The following is a 22,592-nucleotide window of genomic DNA, read 5'->3' as shown; positions in this document are numbered from 1 at the left end:
TTAAATACGAATTTCGGAAATTCGCAAACCTCTTGATACTCGGGAAAGAAAGAGTTTTGAATGCAGAACTGGCCGCTTTGCCTGTCCTCTGATCCAACGCTACTGCAAAAAGCTGCACAAGAGCAAACACAACCAACAAGGCTTCCCAAAATGGTTCATTATTACATACATATATTTAATCAAGGGGAAAACGCTCCTTCGCGGAAAGTGCTTGGCCGCGCACTGCGGTCGCCGCAGAGAGACAAGTGCTTTCGGGTTAAGCAACACAACTCCGTGGCTGGCATCTGTTGTGCAGGTGAAGAGTGCCAGCTTGCTCAGTTAGGGCTGCTCTTTGCAAACCGCTGGATGAACTGTGGCCAGCACGACAAGGTAAGATGCTAAGCAGGCCTTCCCCGTTCCCTCAGTGGATGCCGGTGACCAGCATCACAGCTCTACTGCCTCAAAACCTGGAAGTTTCACGAAGAGACCTTCCCTTCAACAAATCCATCACCAGTTTGTTCCCACTTCTCGCGGAGGTGAGTTCCGGAAGTTAATAACGCCCTGGATGGAAAACTGTTTCCTCCAGCCTGCCTTTCGTCCATTCCCCATCCATTTCTTTGGACAATCCCATCTTTTAATGTGGTGGGCGGGAGTTCAGTGTGAGGCTGCCAGGGAAACCGGGATGTTACTCGTGTGTGTGGTTTCTCGTGTCCTCTGAACCCAGCTGAGATAACAAACCAGGGGGGAAACCCTGCAGCTCACAACCCAACAAGCATGCACGGGTTGTGTGTGTGGTCAACAAGCCATGGCTTGCTAGCGTAGTGGGTTCACACAGCATGATAACCCAGTGTCCAAAAAGAGCATGCCTGAAACCTTATCTCTGACAGTAGTCTCAGCTCATAATTATACGCCCCGTGCCTCACACCCACCGGCCTTCTACCAAATCGCTGTGGCGTCGGTTAAGGTTACGCAGCCAAAATGCTTCTGGTGGCCAGGATAGTGAAATCAAGGCTAAAAGCAGTTGTGGGGCGTGGATACGAGGGACCCCTAAGCTCCTTTCCCACCTACAACAAATACTGAACACAAATAAATAGAAGTACAGTAAGGGGCAAGAAAGTTGGGCTTCCAGTCTTTCATCATTTGCTGGAAAACAAGGAAGGATAGGTCGCCAACGGCTCGTCACAGTATCGTCTGGCAGGACGTGCCAGGCCGAATCTTGGGAACGTGGGGGCATGAAGGGAGCCGAGGGGCTGGAGCAGGTTTGGGAGTGTGGTTTCCCTCATACGGGTGCCCCGCCACATTTCGACCTCCTCCCTCTGCTCCGCAGAGGTGTCTCTAGTGTTGCGACGCTCGCTCTCTCGGTCGGTGGCTGTAGGTTCTTGTTGCCGAAGCTGAAAAGAAACAGGAAGAGGACGTCAGGCGCCGCTTGGGATGATCTTGTGAAAGGGCAGTGTGTCGAATCGCCTGCGGTGAGTGAAAAACGAGCCACGGGGGATCGGGCTGCAAAGCTTTTGCAAACAGACAAAGGAGTTGTTTTCCTCCCTCGTCCCATCTCAAATGGCGTCGGGTGCCAAATCACTGACATGGGCCGGTGTGCAGGTTCAGGCTGGTGTGAATGTTTGTAGGCGAGGTTGCTTCCTGGAAAGGTAACCATGTCTCAGGGGAGTAGCTGTGGTGACCACAAGCTGCTACACAGAGCGCAGAGCGGCTCTTGGAGTTTTGCGTGCAGTCAGGATGGTTAAGAGCGATGTGGTTTGTAGCCCAGGGTGGCTTGTTGAAGCCGTGGTGAGTTGAAGTTACTGATAGGTCGTGAGAAACCCGGTTTGCATGTGGGAAACAGGGTCTGTTAGCAATCCTACGTGTTTGTGGAGCGATCTCAGCTGGGTTTCTTGGCTCAATGTGCGTTGTCGTGGAAGCACAAGCTGTTGCTGAAACATGGGTTTATTGTGTCATCTGAACCTAGCCGAGATAACAAACCAAGGTGATCAACCCATGGTGCACGACCTGACAACAAACCATGGCTTCTCTTCCTGGGTTGTTTTGTGGCTGGCAAGCCAGGGCTTGTTCACACGGCTGGGTCCACACAACACAATCGCCCCTGTTGCAACAGCAACCCACGGCGCAGTGGCAACCGGCTCCCACCCTCGAGGACAGGTTATCACGTTGTCCGAACGCAGTCCTTTGTTGATCGCCATCAACCAAAGCGCACCACACATTGTGATTTGGCCACTAGGTGGCGCTCGGTGACCAAGTAATATAGTTCTGCAATAGGCTAACTTGCTCTGTTGCCTATTCTGGAAAGCTTCAGCACCAAACAATGGAAAGATCTCTGGGGAGGCAAAGACTTGCCCACAGTGAAGACTTGAGAGGGCAGGGGAAAATATCTGCATCCCAGACGACACCAAAGTGAAATTCACGAGATCGGTAAGACATCAACCCTGCTGAATCTGAGCAGAACTTATCCTGGTTTGCTAATGCTCCACTAGAAGGCAAGATTGGCTGCTGCTTCTTATTTTTTGGCTTGCTTGAATATGTGGCTACCTGGCCTTTTTCCTACAAGCCACTGAAGGATGCTTCCCCAATTCTTTCCCTTTCCTTCCCATCCTCACAAGAACCCTGTAAGGTAGGGTTCGGCCAGTGATGGGAGCAAAGACACCCTGGGTGCTTCATGGCTGAGGGGGCCTGCAACCTGGTTCTCCCCCGTCACAGTCCACGCCTCTCGCCGGCACAGCACACTGCTTCCCCTTCGCTGGGAGCTGGTTCTGATGGGTGCAACTGCCTCTGAAACGGGGAGCTCCGCCAAGCCAGCAGGACTAGCAGCTGTTTGTTCTCTCCTGGGAGTTGTTCAGTGCCGAGGAAAATTGACCTGACGTGGGCTAAGCTTGCGGCCGTCCACGGGGGCGACTCCCGAAGAGGAACGTGCGCACAGCTGCTGTGGAGCCGAGCGCGCTGGTGGCCACCGTGGGCGTCTCCCACGCCGCCACAGCAGCACCACCACCGAGCGAGAGCCGGGCGAGCAAGGCAGTCGTGGCGGGGGAGAGCAACACCTGTGCCCAGCCAGGCTGAGCGTGGCGCCGGCCACCCCGAGCGGCGCCAGGGCCCCGATCCCACCCACGGCCCCCAGCCGCCGGTGCAGCGCCACTTACCGGGCTGCATGCGCACGAGCTGGCACAGCCCCTTCCCGGAAAGGTTCCTGTAGACGGGCTTCACACACACTTTGTTGGTGGTCCCCGCCGCCAGGTCGGAGAGCAGCACGCTGTGGACCTGCGGCGAGACGCTGAGCAGCGTCGACGGGCCGGCCTGCCGCTGGCACCGGATGCGGTAGCCGAGGACGTCGCCGCCGGCGGCATCCCAGGAGGCCTTCACTGTGCTGGGGCTCAGGTCCTCAAAGCGGAGGTGCTTTATCTTGGAGTTCTCTGCCCGACAGATTAAAAACACATCTGAGTGGAAATGAGAAGGGCAACCAGGTCTCCCAGAGCAGAGGAGGCCTTACTGCTAAGCCAAGAGTTTTGGGCTCAGATGCACCACCCTCCTAGGCCTCAAGGTGATGGGAGCTGCAACCCGGAATCTCTGGAGGACAGCAGATGGGAGGAGAATGACTTTATGGACTTAGTGTGTTAGGGATATATCAGTTCAATTTATATCCTGCCTTCCCTCCCCGCCAGATGGGTAATGAAAGACAGGTGCTGAATTAAAACATAGGAGAATAAGCGAAGCGATGCAAAATACAACCAGAAAAAAATTGGACCAGAACCACTGAAAACCCAGTTGGGTTGGCTCTTGAAATTCCACCCCTTCTTGTTAGCCACACCGAGTCAGCACCAACCTATCCAGGGTGTGCCGACTTTTAAACAGTTTGGAGGAGCACGCTTTAATAATGCCGGCTTCAGGTTTGGGGAGGCTCTTGGGCAGGATGCCCAGTGTAAGCCTCCACGGTCTTGATTGGTACCGCTGCTGCTGGGAGATGCCCTTTTCCTTTGAGCAAATCCGTCCAGCCCCACAGAGGGACAAGGGCATGGTAAACCCACGCTGTTTCTTTGCCTCTTCTCACTTCTCCAGGGTGTTCATTCCATGCTGGCTGTGAGGGAGGCCCAGGGAGCCCAAAATTTCCCATGGCCCTCCCAGGTGATTTAGGAGGCCATAGGCACACACCCTTACTCTATGTATTAAAAACATTTTACCCCACTCCTCCGTTGAGGAAAGACCCTGTAAAGACTGAACATAAGACAGTCCTTGCCCTCAGGCATATAAGAGAAAAGACACGACACAAAAGGAAATGATGTTGGGACGGAGGAGGAAACAGCAACACACAGAGCCAGTTTTATACAATGATTAGAGGGTCTTAATTTTAACCCTGGCAACCATCCGGCTGGTGCCTTCCCGTGCATCCTCCCAGTCTGACACCTGCCGCTCACCTTCCAGGGTGCACGCCTTGGCTGAGAGCGCTTTCTCCTTGCCTGACTTGTAAATGGCGGAGACGGTCACCAGGTAGGTTGTGTTGGCCCGCAGGTGCCCCAAGGTGGTGCTGTTGAGGTTCCCCTTCACCTCCACCAGCTTGACCGAGTTCCCGGGCAAAGGGCCGTAGAGGACCTGGTAGGCAGACACGCTGTCCGGCGTGGGAGACCAGCTCACCCGGATGCTGTGGGGCCTGGATTCCGAGATGAGCACCTGTGCCGGGCTGATGGTCTCTGCGGGGAGAAGAGACAATGGAAGGCCTGCAGCTGCTCTCATCTGGGCTGACTCCTCTTATTCTGGTGGCTGTGGGGTTTTATTTACTTACTTCTTGGAATGTTGGAATTACAGAAAATCGTAGAAATAACGTTCAGGTATTTATAGACTTCCTGAGAGACAGTAGTGGTTAGAGGGCTGGACTGAGCAAACCTGGGTTCTAGTCCCCACTCAGCTCACTGGTGGACTGAGGCCAGCCACAAACTCTCAGCCTCACCTACCTCCCAGGGTTGTTGTTGGGAGGATACAATGCTGAGCAAGAAGACCATGTAAGCCATGCTGGGTCCCTTGCTGGAGTGAAAAGGTGGCCCTTTCTAACTCGCCAGCCACTTTTTAAATGTTCAACCTATGTTGGATCTATTCTTTTCATATTTTGACTTGCTACACCTTTTCAAAGGAGGCCTTTCCTTGTGCATGCCGTCCCTTCACTTCCTGTTGCAACGACCACCCTGCACCTCCCCTCCGAAAAAACAAGCAAGCCGTTCAGAGAGAAATCTCTGTCCGTGTGGCTCGCACCTTCCAGCGTCGTGACCCGTGTGGTTTGGGGCGGGATGTATCGCTCGTTGGACTCTGGAACGAGGGCGACCTCATAAGTGGTGTGTGGCGCCAGCTTGCCCACGAGGACGCTGGTGTGGTCGCCGCTCAGCTGCCTGGTCTGCTTCCGCCGGGGCTCCCCGGTCGGGGCGTATTCCAGAATGTAATATCCAGTGTTGCGAGTCAGAAGCTGTGGCCACACAAGCCGGAAGCTGCTCGAAGAGACGTCCGTGGCCCGCAGACGCTTGGCCTGGATGACATCTGGAGGGAAGAAAAAGGCCGTGACCCATTTATCGACCTCTCCTCTGCTCCTCCTGAGATTTACTTCTCGTGAAGCTTTGATTCGGGGACCTATTTCTTTAAAGCTGCATCCCTGGGGTGGCTGGAGCTGAAGGCAGAATTTGGTGCAGCCGAGGACAAACTTGGCTGAACCAAAACTCCAAATGTGCCAGCGTGTTTTCGTATCAGATGGAAGGCGAGCAGATGAGAGCAACTATCCAAAATTTGGAGGCATGGTTTAGGAAGGAGACATAGGTATCTAGAGGCCCAGCAGATGGCAGCAGAGACATGCTAGAAGAATGCATGAGCTTAAACAAACAGAAACATAGACACAGCCCGCGTCAGAAGGGGTCTCCCGGGCCATCTAGTCTGACCCCCTGCACCAGCCGGCTCCACTCACGACATGCCCACCATGTGGACGTCCAGCCTGTCCTTGAACACCCGCACCCATGGGGCCTCAACCACCTCCTGTGGAAGCCCATTCCACACCCTGGGGGTTCTAGCTGTCAGGAAATGAAGTTCCCTGGGACATCAGCACTCTGGTTGTTTTCCAGACTGGAGCTTTTGGCTTTAAAACTCAGGTTTGGGGGTTCACATTCAGGGACTTGAAGGAGCCACTCTGTCCCATCAGCTAGGCCCACAAACTACTCCTGAGTGTCCAGAAGTTTTGTAGATGTATTATTGCTGGTTTTTAAAAATGCTGGTTGAAGAAGAAAAGAAATCACTGAAGATTCCTTGTCCTACCCTCTGGCATCAGCAAGAAAAGATCTCTTTGTGACAGCCTTTGAGGGACTTATAGAGGGACATCATGTCCCCCTCAGTCTTCTCTTCTCAAAGCTGAACATGCCCAGTTCCCCCAGTCTCTCCTCACAGGGCAGCGTTTCCAAACCCTGGATCGTTTTTGTTGCCCTCCGCTGGACCCTTCCTAATTTACCTGCATCTTTCTTAAATCTTGGTGCCCAGAACCGGACACAGTATTCCAGGTGAGGTCTGATTAGAGAGAGGAGTATAGAGGAACTACTAGTTCTTGTGATTTGGAAGTAATACTTCTGTTCATGCCTCCCAAAATAGCATTTGCCCTTTTGGCAGCTGCATCGCCTTGTTGGCTCCTGTTTAGCCTGTTGTGCACAATTACTCCAAGATCTTTTTCCGTTGTGTTGAACCACGTATTCCCCATCTGGTATTAATGCCTTTGGTTTGTTTTTCCCAGGTGGAGGACTTGGCACTTGTCCTTACTGAATCTCCTTCCGTCGCTTTGAGCCCCGGGACTGGATCAGAATCACCCCATGAGCTGCATGGCTGGGCGGGGACTAGAACCCGGTTTGCCGGAGTCCCAGCCCTGCGCTCCTAACCACCGCACCTCTGTGGCTCTCCGTGTGTACGGTGTCGATTCTGCGGAAGAGCAGAACCCTCCAAAACGGGCCTGGGACCGCCTCTCTTCTTTGAAGTCCCTCCGCACCTTTCTCCTGGCAGGTGAGTCCTGTTTTTAACCAGGTGTGCTGCCGGCTGCTGGGGAAAGAGCAGAGGAGATTTGGGGAGGGCGTGGGAGTTGCCACGGGGCCGGAGGGCTCTTGGAACATTCTTCCCTGATCGCTGCACACCAGGCATGCTATGGGCGCAAATTTCCTGTGTTTGGCCTGGACGAGGCTGCGTTTTTCCATTTGCTACTGTACAAGCAGGCCCTGGCCCAACCCAGCCCAGGGCCTGCCAAAGCCGGCAATTTCTCGTTGCACAGGCAATGGGGCTGCAGCTGGCCAGCGAGGGGCTGTTTTCCAACCTGGAAAGCATGATGGGCAACAGAACTGCCCATAAAATCCTGCAGGGGGGGAGGAGGAGGAGGAGGAGGAGGAGGGAGAGAGAGAGAGAACTGCAGATGTGGAAATGCCTGGTTTGAACCTCCCCCATGGCCTCAGTTCCACATGGGAGCAGAACAGCCCTGCTGCATTAAACCCGAAGTGACCGCAATGCCCAGCAATGCATCTGATGGGCACTGTAGTCAAACACATCTGGAATGCAACAGACTGAGGGAAGGTCATTTCTGCATCCTGTATTCTGGGACTAAGCAGGTATCTCTAGGAAACCCACAAATGGCAAATATGGCATAACTTATTTGGCAGCATTAGATAAGCTTCCATTCTCTTATCTCCGTTCCACTCACCTCTAAGATGGGGGAAATCCTACTGCTCTACCTCGCAGGGTTGTTGTAAGGGACACAACATTCTTACATGAAAGATACTGTTGAAAATTTGAGGCAAGGGGACATAAGTGTCGGCTCTTATGTTTAAGCATTAGCTAAAGAGCCCAGCTTCCTGCGTCTTTGCTTGGAATTGCTCCTGCTGAGTTCAGTGGTGTTTACTCCCGAGTAAGCCCTCACAAGAGTGTAGCCAAAACTGCATTTAGCTGGAACAGGCCTGATCCACGGAAAGTTCATTATGCAGTGTGATATTCATATGCATAGTTTTGCAGATGTATATAAAAGAGGTGCTCTGCAAAAAACGAATTATGGAACATCCTAATCCTTGGCTTCAGAGGATTTTCCCCCCAAAATCATGGGGCAGAAAGAAGGGGGAGTTGTGAGAAAGGTTGAGAGAAACTCAGAAGAAACCAGGGGTCCATCCAGTCCAGCATTTGGTTCACACAGTGGCTAGCCAGCTGTCCAAGGGAAAGCCAGACAGGAGCTGGCGACAGGTGCGCACAGGTACTGAAGGTAGTCTTGGACCATGAGGACTAGGACCATGGATAACCTTTTCCTCCAACCCCCTTTGAAGGCTGTCCAAATTTGCATTTCTACATTTCACGTAACTCCCTGGTTTATCTGTGCACTGGACTAAGGCAGCCTCCCTTTCGCCTGCCCTGCATCTCCCACCCCTCAGCTTCATGGGGGACCCCTTTGGATTCCGGTATTTTGAAAACAGGAGGGAAAAAAGTCAACAGGGGGAAAATGATGAACGTGTATGTGAAAGAGCCGAGATGCAGGAGAGAACTTCAGAATGTCAAACAGAAGGAAATGCCTGAGGGAAAAGATGAGTTTTTCAGCATTTCGTAAGAACATGAAACCCGGTGAAATATTTAAAGGCAGAGAACAAAGAGCCCGGAAAGAGAGATAAAACTCTGCAGAGGGGGAGGTGTACACGGGAGTGGAGAGTTAGGAAAAGGGGCAGCTTTGAAGCATCAGAGGGTGGGGCAGAGAGAGGCAGGAAGGGGAGAGATGGGGCGTTCACCCCTCTTTGTGATCCTAAATGGGCACCGCCAAGGGAAGCGATGCCAGTCGCCCGAGGAGGGAGAAGCTCCGAGCAGGGAGAGGGCGCCAGGTGCCGGAGGCCAGGAGGCCAGGACCCCGATCGGCGGCATGGCCCCGGCCTCGGCTCGCGTGTCCCCGCCGCGCCCCATTCCCCCGGAGTGCCGTCAGCTTTGCTGTGTGACTCACACCCCACCATTCAGACGTCAGAGCTGGCGGGAGTTTGAACGGCTTCCTCTCCTCTCCAGGAACAGTCTCCAACCTGATCTTTACAAGCCAAGCCAACGACTTCCTCAGAAATCAGCTCACCTTGCAGCTGCACCGTGGGAGACAATGCAGAACTCCTGGCCAGGTGTTCGGCTCCTGCAACTCACCCGAGCTTCCTGTCTGTCTCCTGGGACAACAAAGCCGGAACGCAAGGCCAGCTTTTGTGTCTTTCCCGTCTGCTGCCGCAGGGGAGCTAATCTCAGGGCATCCGGTCCCATCCTTTGGGGGCAGCCAGTCAGAGGCTGAGAAACACCACAAAGGTGCGGGGGAAGAACTGGTACAGGCATCTGAGCGGCTTATTTCAATTTTCGGCCTTGCCGGGCTCCAACCCCGAACGCACGTGCAGATCCTGGACTTGCCCCCCAGTGACCTACCGGCAAGTTTGGAAATGCAGGTGCAAAACACGACGACTTCCATAGCCACGCCCCTCAAGGAAGGTCCAAAAGCCCAGGTGTCTTTGTTGATGTGTATGTATTGGCGTCTATTAATATGCAAATTCAAAGAGCTGGGAGACTGGGCATAATACCCATTTTATTGGGGTCAGCTCAGAGGGACTGGGATAGGTTTGCAGCTCAGCTCAGAGGAACAGGGAAGCCCGAGGGGGCGGAAGATGACGCCAGCATCCCTGGTGATAAAAGAGGCCCTAGTGGGGCATCTCTGTGAGCCGCAGCACCTCTACCTCACCGATGCCTGCCTGTCTCCTCTGCCCGTTGAGCTGGGCCAAGAATGGGAAAAACCATCGCTGCTTTATCCCCACTGGGAGATTTAAAATGCACACCATCCACTCTTTGGTTTTGAGTTGGAAAACTTTCTCTGCCACCTCTTTACTGCTTCCTTCTTCACAACCAGGGATGTTCCACAGGGAACAGAAAATTCCAGGTCCCCTTCCAGGATGCAAAGGTTTCCCCAAGCTGACAATGCCCCCTCCCCAAAGCATCCAGGAAGTTTCCCCTCGAGGAGGCAAACGCGAGCTCCCGTCATCGGCCTCTCTCGTCCGGGGATTGCCAACGCCCGCCTGGCAGATGAGTCGGAATCTGAGGGAAAGACGAGCTAATTTTCCGAGCACAATGCTCGCCTGTGCGTCCACAAAGGGGGCCATTCACGAGCCCTCACATGATATCATAGTGCAATTTCTGGGCGGACTTCCAGGCTGCTGGTTCCGGGTGGTTCTGCGAGCCACATTTCATGGAGAGCAATTGCTTGCTGTGCCCGCTAGCAAACAGCCCCGGGGTTGGAGCAGCCTCCAAGCTGATGCAGCAGAGCCTTCCAGAAGTCCTGCACAGCTGTCACCGTCCATCCCATCTCTGGGATGCCGCGTCGGCTGACGACCCTGGGCCAGGCCCTGTCGTGGTGTGTCCATTTGTCCTCTGAGAGAGTGCTCTGTCCTTCCCGTTCCCCTGTGGGGAAATTCCCCCTCAGCAGAGTGGATATGCATAATTCTGTCCCTGGACTGTTCCTCCCTGGATCCAAACTGGTTTCAAACTGGAAAGCTATGCAGGGGTGAGAGCTGCCCTGCCACCTAGTGATTGAAGACGGTACTTCAGTGCAAACACAGGCACCTTTGCATCAATTCCAATGGCCTAGGGCATGGTTCCAGGGCTGCTAGGCCCTCTCTGGATCATCATGGAAAATTCGGGGCTGCAGAGTCTCCTCTGGAAAGATTCCCCTAACCTCCCACCCGGACAGGGGACACAGAATTCTGGGAAACCTTAGAGGGCGGGATTGGCACTCCCGGTGAGCCTGAAGTTCCACACCTCCGTGATGGAGCTTTAGCAGGAACCGAGCACCTCCTTTTCGAGCCCCCGAGGATTACGAGTGACCCTTCGTTCTCTCTCCGCGCAGAAAGAAATTGCGGCAGAGCAAAAGCAGGTTCCAAGAAGCACCTGCAGCAGCTCATTAGCCATGCACAACGCAGAGGGGAGCTTTAAGTGGAAGAAGTCATCCCTGAAGTTCAGAAGGAGAGCAAAGTTGCCAAGAAGTGGGAGGAAAAGCTTTCACAGCTCCATAGTAACCCTCATTAATTTTCGAACTCTTAGCAGACAGAACGCCGCAGCTGCAAGGGAGTGCCCAGAGCGGGGAGAGCAATACGGATACCGGGGAAGCTTGTGAGCCAAAGTATTCCTTGTCAGCGCTTGGACAATTGAGATTTCTTTCTCTGGAGCTGAACCACGGACAGACGTATTAACACTCCAGGCTACACGGGGGCCGCTCAGTCAGATGTTCAGGTGTGAAGTAGCCAAACTGTGCCTCTTTCAACAGCTCCCAAAGTCTGCAGTCAGTCCTTACAACACGTTTAACCTTCCTTCCCTCTCCTTCTTAAACTCAGGGATTTATTGTCCTCTGAGCCAGGGCTGAGGGCCTGTATCTGAACTAGACTAGAATTCCCAGGATTCCTTGGGGGAAACCCTGGCAAGTGAATAGGTCTGAAAGAAAAGGGTTGGGCCAAAGGGCTTCTTGCTTTTGGGGGGAAAACAGAGCTTCTGCGGCTGGGATTTCCTTCTCCAAAGCAAAGGAGGAAGCTCATCCAGAGATCCACGCTTGACGGAGCCAAAAACAGCCCCCATTCAACAGCCCACAGACCTCCGATCCAGCACTGACGGTACCAGGTTTAACCTTCCTTCCCTCTTCCTCTGGAACTCTGGGAATTATTGGTCTGGGAGTCAGGCTGAAGATCCTGTACCTCTCACCAGAGGATTCCCAGGATTCCTTGGGGCAGGGGAAGCCATGACAGTATAGTAAGTCACAAGCCAGATATTAGTACATAGCAGAATCAAGGCCAGGCTTTTCTTCACAGACACACGTCATCTTATCTAAAATATTCCAAGGACATCTAAAATAGTCCAAGAACTCGCACACCATCCCAAAATGAGAAGTGTTTGGGGGCGTTTGGTTTAGAAAAAAGGACAACCAACCAACATCAGGGCAGCCATGCTTCCTTTGCACTGGGAGCGCCTCCATTTGAAATGTGCCATGAAGCATCCTCTACTGGAAAATCCAGTCCGGATCCAGTTGGAAGATAAAGACCCCAAAGAATGGCTCTTTGCAGTTAGCGCAACAGACTGAACAGGTAGGCACACAGGCCATCTCCCAGCCTTCCACACTGTGGGGAGGTGTGCTGTCTATCTACTGAAATGATTGTCAGTATTTCCGATTTAGTTCTGCAATACACTGTCCAAACTGGCACTGCGGGCCCCAGCTTCGAAGGTTTGCTTCTTGGGATAATTAAACCAAAGTTCGTTCATTCAACCGAGCTGATCAGCAGCGGCTTCAAGACGAGTTTATTACACGAAGCAAAGCTAAACTGTGGAACTCTGTGCTAAAAGGATGAGTGAGGGTTGGTCCCCCGCTACCTTAGATGTTTAGAATCGTCTGTGGCTGAACAGGAGCAAGCAAGCAAACAAGAATGGCCTTGTTTGCAAATATGTTTGGCTGCCCACTGCTCGGAAACAGGGCACTAGGCCTGAAGGACTTGGTTTCAGGGGCTGCTGGTGGCTCCAGCATCCGACAGGTATTCTTTTAATTTATTTCTATAAATAACAACAGCCAAAGCTCTCTCCACCCCAGAGTTCAGCACCGTGGAACCACTAGTCACTCCTGGCCAACTTGGATCCCACGCCACCGTTCTTTGCCCGATTACCTGCAATGGCGTCCCTCAGCTCCTTGGTGATGATCGTCAGGTCGTCCACGTCCACGAAGTGGAGATGCTTCTCCGGGGGTTGGCTGGCAGCTGCCGAAAGCTCCAGGTAGTTCCCGCGGCCGGTGCTGACGATGAAAACGGTCACCCCCATGTCCTTCAGGGCTTGCATGGGCTTGGAGACCTCGTCGGTGGTGAACCCGTCCGTCACCCAAACCAGCACTTTGGGCACGTCCGCCCGCGCCCCGGCCTCGGCCGTGAGGAGCTTCTCCTTGGCGAAGGAGAGGGCTTTTCCCGTGTTGGTGTCGCCCATCACCTGCTGGATGCTTCGGACGGCCTGCTGGATCGCCCCGCTGGAGTGATGGCGGTCGAAGGGGAACTCCAGCATGGGCATCGTGCTGATGTGGACAACACCGGCCTGGACATCCTGCGGACCGAAAGTGAACGGCCGGAGGAGATCAGCGATGAACTCTTTCACCCTGGAGAACTCGTAGTAGGAGACGCTGCCGGAGCTGTCCAGCAGGAAGAGGAGGTCCCCTTCCAAATCGGGGACGGCGGGCAGAGGATCTGGAAGACACGCCAGAAAGGGCAACAAGATGAGAGGAGAGGCCCACCTGCTCCTCCCGCGTCCAGACGGAGGCACCACATGGCCTTAATGCCCCGCGCTCGAGCTGAAGTTCAGGGCAGCCCGTGAGCCTAAAAGCACCAATTCCAACCCCAGCCACCCTAAGTCCAGTGGGACAGGCTTCCAAGTGAAGATGGCTCCTTATGCTGCCCAAAGTCTCCTAGATCGGTCCGAATCTCAGGCTGGCTTTTGGGGTTTTTGGCTTCCAAATCCCACACCTGGCTCTAGGGAATGGGCAAGCCCACTTTGGTTTTGGTGCTTTCCGGAGGGCTAAATCAGGGTCCAGCAGAAGTGAGACCCAGGGAAGCTGGTGAGTCCCCTTTCGGTGGGGCTGCTCACCCATTGCATCCTTTATGCTGTGCTTTCTCGGCTGCCTAGAAAGTGGTTGGCCTATTTTGCTGCCTGCTTGTGGACAGAGAGTCGGTCTGTGCTGGGGGCAGGGGACAAGATCAGTGCATTTCTCTAGGATTTCCCTCAAAGTTTCTCCCAGACAGGACATGCTATCATCTGACATTGTAGCAGATGCCTCTTTCCCTCTTTCTCCTCTAAGCCTTTCATTTCTTTGCTCTTGCATCGCCAAGGCAGCAGTTCCCATTTTCCATCACCTGCCTGAAAGGTGTGTTTGTGTGTGGAGAGGCCTGCACTGGGTCCACATCCAGGAAAAGCGCCATGCCAAAACCTGTCCCCTGGCATCCTGAGTTTTCTTCTGCTTCCATTGTGTGGCTTCATTTTCAGAACATTTCGCTCCTTCTTGCCGTGTTTTTGAGCTTACCTGATCACTGAGGAGGTGTGTGTGTTTTCCCCATTTCTATTAAGCATCTCTCCATTGCTCTGCAGCCTCCTGGCCTACCTGCACTTCTGATCGGAGGAAGTCCTCTGGAAGGAATGTTTTTTCCCAGGCTTTAATTGGATTATCGTGTCTCCCCCACCCCCCAGGCTTTAATTGAACAGTGAGATGCTAAAAGGACTGCAGGCTACCAGAGATATGATTGCACAAGCGATAATATACTCCTCAGCCATCGTGTAAGCAAGCACAAGAAACCCAAACGCAATCACAACTTCTCCAAAATGTCCTCCCGCTTTGAACTGATGTTCAAAAGCAATTTCTTTTCTATCCAATCGAATGAAAACAATGCGCGAGGAAATGATTTCCCCTTTGAATTTCGGCTCAGGAGTATTCTTTAAAAAATAAGTTGAAAGACAAACGGGAGAAAGTTTCTCCTCTTTTGGATGTCGTTTTAAAAGCATTTTCTTTCTGTCAACTTCAATAAGAATAGATGAAAAAAGTGCAAGATGCCAGGGCACGTCTAATGCCAAGTTTCCTCTGAAGTCACAGTTTATTTCATGGCTCATATAAGGCCATGAAATAAGAGGGTGGAACAAACCTTAAATTAAACATTTTTTTCTTATGTTCTTAAGGACAATGAAGCAGACGGTCAGCAGCCAAGAGGAAATATATTTCAGTGCTTCCAGTCTTTCTCAATAATACCATAAAAAAGAGAATTCTTGTTGTCAAAAGAGGAGATGAGAAGACCACCAGGCTTGCTTCCTCTCCCTGCCTCTCTCTCTCTCTCGGTCCAGTTTAATAGCTAAAGGTGTTTCCTCAATGGGAACTAGCAGCTGAGGATACCTGCTTGTTGGCTGGCCAGGATTAGCTACTGCATCCAATCGGTCAAAGGCCAACAAGAGAGAGATTGGCAACTAAATGGAGCCCGTGGAGGAGAGAGAAGATTTGAAACTCAAACCTCCAAGGACAGGACCTTCTGGTGAGAGTGGGAAAACTGCATTGCAAACGGTTGATATCCAAGGCCTTTCTCTGAGTGCCATGGAGGCAGGTGGCGGGGCCTTCTCGTGGTGGCCCCCGAACTGCAGGATGATCTTCCCACAGGGGGATGCTGGCTGCCTTTTAGCAGCAGGTTCAGACTGGCCTCTGCTCTCGGGCATTGAAAGGTGTATGATGTGAGGTCTGTTGGTTTTAACGAGCCCATTCAAAATGTGTTTTTGCTGCCTACTTAGCACATTAATGCTGTCTTTTATTTGTGGTTTGATTTCTGTGAGTTGTTGTGAACTTCCCAGAGACCTATCGGAACGACGATCAGCATGTTCTGCTAAGCGTGTCTATTTCAAGGACATAAACACCGCTCTCAGATGCCGATTATTTCCTTTATACTATTCTCACAGGGAAGGTGACACTTCAAGGCTGAAGAGCCCGCAGCCCTCCTTGACCGCTGGCTGGGGACGATGGGAGCTGGAGGCCAGTCCCCATCTTCGGGGCTGCAGAAGCCGCACCCCTACTGCAAAGGGAGCCCGACAGCCACGGAGGACAGGGGCTCACAAAACGACACAAGGACTCCAGCCAGCACCAGCGCTGCAGGCTGCCAAGGAGCCACAAACAGAAGGAGAAGGAAGTCCGCTGGAACACGGGCTTCCCAATTCCTCTCTCACCTGTGCGAGAGAACAGAGGCGAGAAGCAGTGAAAGTCGTAAACTTCCCGGTATGTAATCATGCACTGCCAGAGGCGAGCCATCTGCTGGGGTGGAAACCTCTCAGCTGCCACTAGTGCTAGAGCGGAGGGCTCCCAGCAGACAGAGCCAGTCGCAGCCCGATGGTGGGGAGGGGCCAAGCAACGCCCACAAGCCCAACTGGCCTGGGCAGGAGCTTGGAAGCCCGTGCTCCCCCTGCCCTTCCTTTTCGGAAGGCTGTATCCCCTTTCCCAGCAGTGTGTGGGTTGCCGCCCCACAAGCCCTTCACGCAGAGGCGCTCCACCTTTATCTAGATGCACCCCATCGTGTCCTTGACAGACTAGCTTTCTACCTGTGGGGATGAGTGTTTGTCACGGACCTTCACCTGCAGTCTGCCAGGGGTACAGGCCACAGCCTGGAGGAACAAGACCTTAGCCTCGCATGGCAAACCCGTTCCAAGCCCCGGTTTGAAGATCAGCTCCATCCAGCTGAAGCCACTTTTGCAGGGGATCTGGACGTTCAGTTATGAAACGCTGCTCGCTTGGAGAAACATTCCGCTCGTGCTTCTCTGGGGAGTCAGCGGTTGCAGGGCTCTGTGTTTTGGACAAAAAGTCAGGACGCAATGCCCCCAGCGCTCCTGGTCAGCAGATATAATTGGTGCTGGCTTGCCAGCTGTACGTATCCCAGAGTCCTCCTGCGTTAAGTCACGGTCGTTATGGCTGGCTAAGGTGACCCATGCCAGGAATGCAAGGCGGGAGGGGAGCGGGGGAGCCAGAAATGTGCTCAGATGACCACTCCGATGCCACCATAAACAAAAGCTCCCGTCCTCCGGGGAACCTCCGTACTGGAATCTCAGCCTGAGACGGCGAGGGATGTCAGGGGAAGGGGGCAAGGGGAGGAAAACGAGTCGGTTATTTCGCAAATGGGATCAGCAAAACAGCATGCTGGGTTCTTTTGGAAGGGGTCTGACGCTCCAGGGAACTATTTTCAGTGCGAGAGCCAGTGCGGCGTAGTGGTTAAGAGCATGGGACTGGGACTCAGGCGATCCGGGTTCGAGTCCCCGCTCGGCCATGGAGCCAACTGGGGGACTCTGGGCCAGTCACAGGCTCTCAGCCCAGCCTACCTCACAGGGTTGTTGTTGTGGGGATAAGATGGAGGAGGAAAATGCAAGCTGCCTTGAGCCCTTTGTAGGAAAAAGGCAGGCTATAAATCGAAAAATAAATAATAAATAAATAAAATTTCCTGTCGCTAGATTAGCTACTCCTTTGTTGCCAGTGCACGTCCTTCAATTCGGCCTTTTGCTGGCGGTCCAAGCTGGGAAGGGCCGGTTTTGCTTGTGCCGTTTGCTGCCGCTTGTGTGTTTCGCAGCAGCACCCAAGCCGCCAATCTAGAAATCGGGAAGGCCACGCAAAGCACCGTCTCTGGGCTGAAGGCGTTTTAACGAATCGATGGCACAGGCTTGACTAGCTGGAGGAGGTGAACTGTTTGGCAGGCCGAGCAAGCAGATCTTGCAGAAGAATGCCTTTTCCTCTTCTTCTGGAGGGGTAGCAATCTTCACTCTCTGACTAGATGTTTTCTCTCTTTGCCTAATTGGGGGGCATGGCCGGGGAGGCGGGATGCAGACCTGTTTCTCATTAAAGCTTGGCCTCTGCAGCCGTTTCCACTTTTCTGGGTCCAGGATTCTGCCTGCCAGCCAAACCATCAGCTCTCTCATCACGTAAAAGAAGCAAGCCCCTCTTTCCCTGCCCTTGGCACCCCCAGAGGCAGCTGGCTTTCATTTTCTGGAGCGGCGCTTCACAGCCTAAATCCCACCGTCGGACTTGCCAGAACACAAGTCAAGTTTTCCAGAAAGCCCCTGAAACAGAAGCCGGTGGAGTTGGTTCACACTGTTCTGCGCCGAGACGGACAGCCCTCGGATCGTGTTGCTAATTCCAGCCTAATGAGATGTGGCGGGGTGCTTGGAGATGCTCCCAGGGGAAGCTCGAGCCAGCGCCGGGCGGAATCTTGCTTCCACAGGGCCCGGGCCGTTCCCGCTGCAAGTCCTGCCCTCTCTATGTCCTGCATTAAGTGGGGCTTGAAGAGGACGCATGGAGGAGGCCTCGTGGTTATCTCCAGTCACAGGTTGGAGATAACAGCGGTTTCCCTGCATTGCTGCGCAAAGTTTTCCCAATTAGGGAAGCTGTGCATGCAACGGAGCCAAGCCATAAGGAGGGAGGCTGGAAGAAGCTCGGATAAAGCAGGATGAGTCCTCAGCGTTCCCCAAGAAGCCTGGCTGTCTGAATGCAGATTTCCCTTCGCGGACAAATTCGCTATTTAAGGCTTATTTATTAGATGGATACCCCCGCTTTACCCTTTTTCAAAGAACTCAGAGCAGCTTACACCATTCTCCTGCTGCTGCTCTCAGTCTTATCCTCATCCTTGGGCTGAGAGTCTGGACTGGCCCAAAGTCACCCAATAGGCTCCGTGGCTGAGCGGGGACTCGAACCCGGATCGCCTGAGTCTCGGTCCTGTGCTTAACCACTCCTCCGCACGGGCTCTCAACTCACGGGCTGCAAGCTGAGTCTGTTGCCCAGGCGCCTGGTGAAAGAGCCAGCCAAAAGCTTGGCCAGGGAGCGAATGAATATCTGGGGATTGTTGGAACAGCTGCCTGGCACCGTGTTGCCCGCACAGGGCTGGGTGGAGTCGCCTGGCCTCTGGCCCCGTTTTAATTCTGCCGTCTTGCCATTTGCCTCAAGCAGCAAAACAGGGACATTAGAAAGCACCATTCCGGAATGGACCGAGACCCGTTTGCCCAGCATCCCGGTCACAAAGTAGCCAAGAAAAGTCCCTGGAATGCTGTAACCACCTCCTGCCCCATGTTCCCCAGCACCTGAGGTGTGCAGGCACATTGCCTCAGATCTAGCATGTAGCCACCTGGACTAGTAGCCAATCTTGTAAAGCCATCCAGATCGGTGGCCGACTTCTGCATTTTCTCTATGCTCTGTGAGAGGGAGGGCTTTTCCTTTGATCTGACCCGGATTTCCCATCAGCTTATGGAAGGACCCAACTGAGTTCTAGCATTAGGAAAGGGGAACCAAAACTTCTCCCTATTTGCTTGCGTCACCCCACCCTTTCGTGCCCCTCTATCATGCCCTCACTCATTTGCCTTGGACCAACCATTCACACAATTCAGGTCACATCTGCATTGGGATGGGCCAATCTCTTCCTCTCACATTTCCCTCAGTTTCTCACTCCCTTGTCTGCAAAGTGTCTCCACATTCCCGCCCCCACCCCGCCCCCGCCGCTTGTGATTCTGGTCCTTTGCACAAAATCATGCATGCATTTTCTTCATCCAGTCACAAAAATGCACCTTGCCCCTGTGCACACGTCTTGCCAGCCAGTTGACACTAAGATAAAGCCCCTGTGTCAGTTTTACTCCAATATATACATCTGTGTGCTGACCTTTCCCTGAGAGGCAAACCCAGAGAGCTGCACATTTGTTTGCTAAAATCGGAAAAGTGCAAATTTCAGCATGAGAGGCCGTTCCAGTTTGTGTATACCCCGGAAGGTGCAAACTTGCTAAATTTGTCTAAAAATGTCTACCCAACCATTTTTTCCCATGCATCCTAAAGCAGTACAAACACAGGGCTTGTTCAGCTCAAGGTTCCTTAGCAGCATCGCGGTCGGAGGGGACCAAGCAGGAAGAAAAGCGCGCTGCACCACAGCTACGCATTTCTCTTACGAGCCAGAACATCCCTCCTTTGTCAGCAAAATGTTCCCAGTTTCTAGCATGCCTTACAAAAGAGGGACAGAGGGCAACCGATGACGCAACCCGCGTGGGCATTGGAGAAAATTCTGATGGAGTACCAGAGCTGTGCTGTTCCATCCCCCATAACCTACTTGGGTGTCAGAAACTCGCTTGCAGCTAGCTGTGTCTTTCAGCAGGTTCGGGTGCTCAGCTTTTGCTTTCTACGTCAGCAGTTTCCTGTTTTGCTTCTTCTCAAAGATGCAAGGGAAATGTCAGGGGAAAGACATAATCCTGGTGCGTCGATGTGCTACAGAGCCATTTCTGCACTGCTGTTCTGAGACATTCGTGGAGGAAAGGGCTGCTGCAAAATGCTGACCTCCATTTTCCTCCCAGAATGCTTTAGAATGATGCTACCGTCAGGGGATTCTGGGAAAAAGATGGTGGTCTTTGATAGATCCGTGGCAACTTCAAGGTGATGTACTGGTTAGAGGAGAAGTATCCAGTTTCTTTATGCCTGAGGACTGAATGTAATACCCAAACTGTGGGTGTGTTTTCGTTCTTGCTGCCATTAGCCAAGGTTTCCTGAAAGGGCCGCTGAGAGCAGGTCAGAGGTGCTCGGTGAATACAGATGATTGCTAAAACACTGGTTTGGAGAAGCTGCTGGTTCGAGTCTTGCCTCTGCCATGAACTGCCTAGGCAGATTAAACAAGCTGCTCTCTTGGTCCAGGAGTAGGTGATTCTCTTGTCGGGCGGTTGGAAGGATGATACCGGATTAAGCATTTCGAAGACTCAAATGCAATATAGAACTATTTTTATGCGCCCCATCTTTTTTGCCTATTTCGCTATTCGCCAAATATTCACAGCGTCTAACGTCAGTCTTTCGTCCTCCGATAAGGGCCTCGGCGGCATTTACATGGCCCTCATTGGAGGACAACCCTTGGAGTGCCTTGCAGGAAGCAAATCCCATTGGAGCAAAGGGGATTTGCTTCTCTGTAAATATACACAGTGTTCCACTGCAACTATTGTGGCTGGTCCTGAAGAACTTCTCTGTACACTGAAGAATGGATGCCTGGCCTGCTCCCCCCCCCCCCCCCCCGCACTGCTGCCTCTTCCCTCCTCTTCCATTTTTCCTTTTATGATGTGTCTTTGAGACTGTCTTCTTTTCATTTGATCTTATGTAAGCAGTTCTGGCAGCCCCAAAGAGCAGGGTGCAGCCAAGAACGCTTTAAGCAAACCACGTGGCTTATTGCTATCTTGCGGCTTCAAACTCTTTTCCAGAGGCAGGCCCTGGGCCAGTTACCAGGCGAGCCGATGAAAAAGAGCACAAGATTGCAAAGGATGGCCGCCTTCCAGCTGCGTGCAATTCGAGGCCTCGCTGATGTCCACCAAGCACGTGCCCCTTCTTTCTGTGGGCAAACCGCGTCGAAGGCATGTCCGCAGCGATTCATCCCCGGCTGGAGCATCTCTCTGCCCTGATCTGTGCCTTCGAGGAAAGGACTGCAGTCCAGCTGTGACACACCTGCCTGCCTGAAGGCCCCAGGGTCAAGTTCGCACGTCTCCAGTTAGGATCTTGGGTAAGCCTTGGTGAGAAATACCCCAGCCCAGGAGTGTGTGGAGACTGGGAGAAAGAATCCCTGTTTGGTGCCTGAAACTTCGGGTTTCATTTCAGAGAAGGCAGTGGAAAGTTGGTTGTCCCCTGAGGGAACAGAAAGCTGGACCAGGGGAAGCCTTGTTTGATCTTGGAGGACTGCTCATTTAAAACCAAAGATGCTACTCTGTATGGCCATATGCGACCTCCATGATCAGAGGCCTCGTGTCTGTACACCCCAAATGCAGGATTAGATGGGTCTTGGCCTGATCGGGATCCTTCTTAAGTTAGTGGTGACTACCGTGCGCCATTGCTTTCGATAGGAACTGGAGATGGGTGCTATTTGTGATTATCCCAGTACAAGCTCTTGGGGCTTGAATCCCCAGGACTTAGGCCACAATCCACACTAAAGTGTCCTACACAGATGCTGGACAAGCAGAAGGTAAACCCTACCCAAATGCACAAGTGTCTTTTGCCCAGACCTCCTGTCCTCCAAACTGCAAGGGTGCTGTGGGGAAGCGGGAAAAATTACAGCAAGCAGGAAAGAGGGAAGGGATGGGGTGTAGAGTGGAAGGAACCCCAGAGACCATCTATTCCAACCCATTGCCGATGCACTTGAAAGCTAGCACTAGAGCATCTTTGGACACCGAGGTCCCAGGCAGCCTTGCCTAAAGATCTCTAGAAAATCCACTACTCTCCAAAGCAGACTGTTACTCCCTGTCGACCAGCTCTACCTTTGGAAGTTGAAATTTTAAACATTTCTCCTGCGGGGTAGCTGAAATTTACTTCAGCATCAACTGGAAGGGTGCCTCCTGCGGCAACACCGACATAAAATCCTTTGACTCTTTCCAGGCCTTGCTTTCTGGTCCAGAACCACCCCCAATTTCTCTCTCTCGCTACCGTACCAAGAGCAAGGATGCGTTTGCGGGTTTGGCCACAGTAGCCCTGCTGGCTGAGCACCACTTTGCAGCTCATTGTGCCCGAAATCACAGCAGGTGGGGCTCGGCAGCTGCGAGGACATTTGCCCGTTTTGCCAGGACAAAAACCAGATGTCCGTCGGGTCCATAAGCTGCCCAGTCCTGTCCTGTTTTCACTGGACAGCCAGAACACCCCAGTCAGAGGGGCTGCTAGAGGGTGGCTCGCAGCCCTACATCTCTGAGAGGTTCTCTGCCCCACTACTGGCTGCCATGCTGTCTCATAGCTGATGCAGAGTTTTGCATAAAATATTTAATATTTTCTGTACCCAGCCCTGCCCTGGCTCCCAGTCGCTTTCCCTCTCCTACCAAGTTGTTGTACCCCCGCTTAGCAACCCGCCACCTGAAGCAAGGACCACTGTGCCTTTCCCCCAGTTCCTCTGCCATTACCTTTGTCTTCTCCTCCTGCATCATAAAGACTTAGATCTGTAACCTCCTCAGGGCAGAGACCTGCTTCTCCACTTTCCTGTCTATTTATTAGCTGGCACCATCAAAATAACAGGCTGTCTTTTTGCATTCCCGTCCCTCTCAGAGCCTAAAACTGTAGTGACGGGGTA

At 52.9% G+C, this 22,592-nt stretch overlaps 1 protein-coding gene and 1 long non-coding RNA gene across 2 annotated transcripts in view; one reads left to right on the top strand and one right to left on the bottom strand.

Moving 5' to 3' along the window:
• Positions 1-154: 154 nt before the first annotated feature.
• The window catches only part of VWA1 (von Willebrand factor A domain containing 1), a 23,536-nt gene continuing 1,098 nt past the window's right edge, over positions 155-22,592 (bottom strand). The window contains exons 2-6 of the mRNA XM_044445261.1: positions 12,663-13,226; positions 5,224-5,502; positions 4,395-4,667; positions 3,126-3,395; positions 155-1,370 (exon numbers count right to left, since the gene is read on the bottom strand). Of these exons, the coding sequence (XP_044301196.1) occupies positions 1,315-1,370; positions 3,126-3,395; positions 4,395-4,667; positions 5,224-5,502; positions 12,663-13,226 (1,442 nt within the window). The 3' untranslated portion in view covers positions 155-1,314. The remainder of the gene's footprint in view (positions 1,371-3,125; positions 3,396-4,394; positions 4,668-5,223; positions 5,503-12,662; positions 13,227-22,592) is intronic.
• LOC123030923 overlaps positions 20,587-22,592 on the top strand; it is a 26,502-nt gene continuing 24,496 nt past the window's right edge. Inside the window, exon 1 of the long non-coding RNA XR_006416196.1 lies at positions 20,587-21,047. This is a non-coding gene — a long non-coding RNA (uncharacterized LOC123030923). The remainder of the gene's footprint in view (positions 21,048-22,592) is intronic.

This window comes from Varanus komodoensis, unplaced genomic scaffold, assembly GCF_004798865.1.
Source record: "Varanus komodoensis strain SLA01 unplaced genomic scaffold, ASM479886v1 scaffold48, whole genome shotgun sequence".
In the NCBI taxonomy this organism is placed as follows: Eukaryota; Metazoa; Chordata; class Lepidosauria; order Squamata; family Varanidae; genus Varanus; species Varanus komodoensis.
The sequence above is the reverse complement of the archived record's forward strand: the minus strand, read 5'-3'. Positions and strand labels throughout refer to the sequence as shown.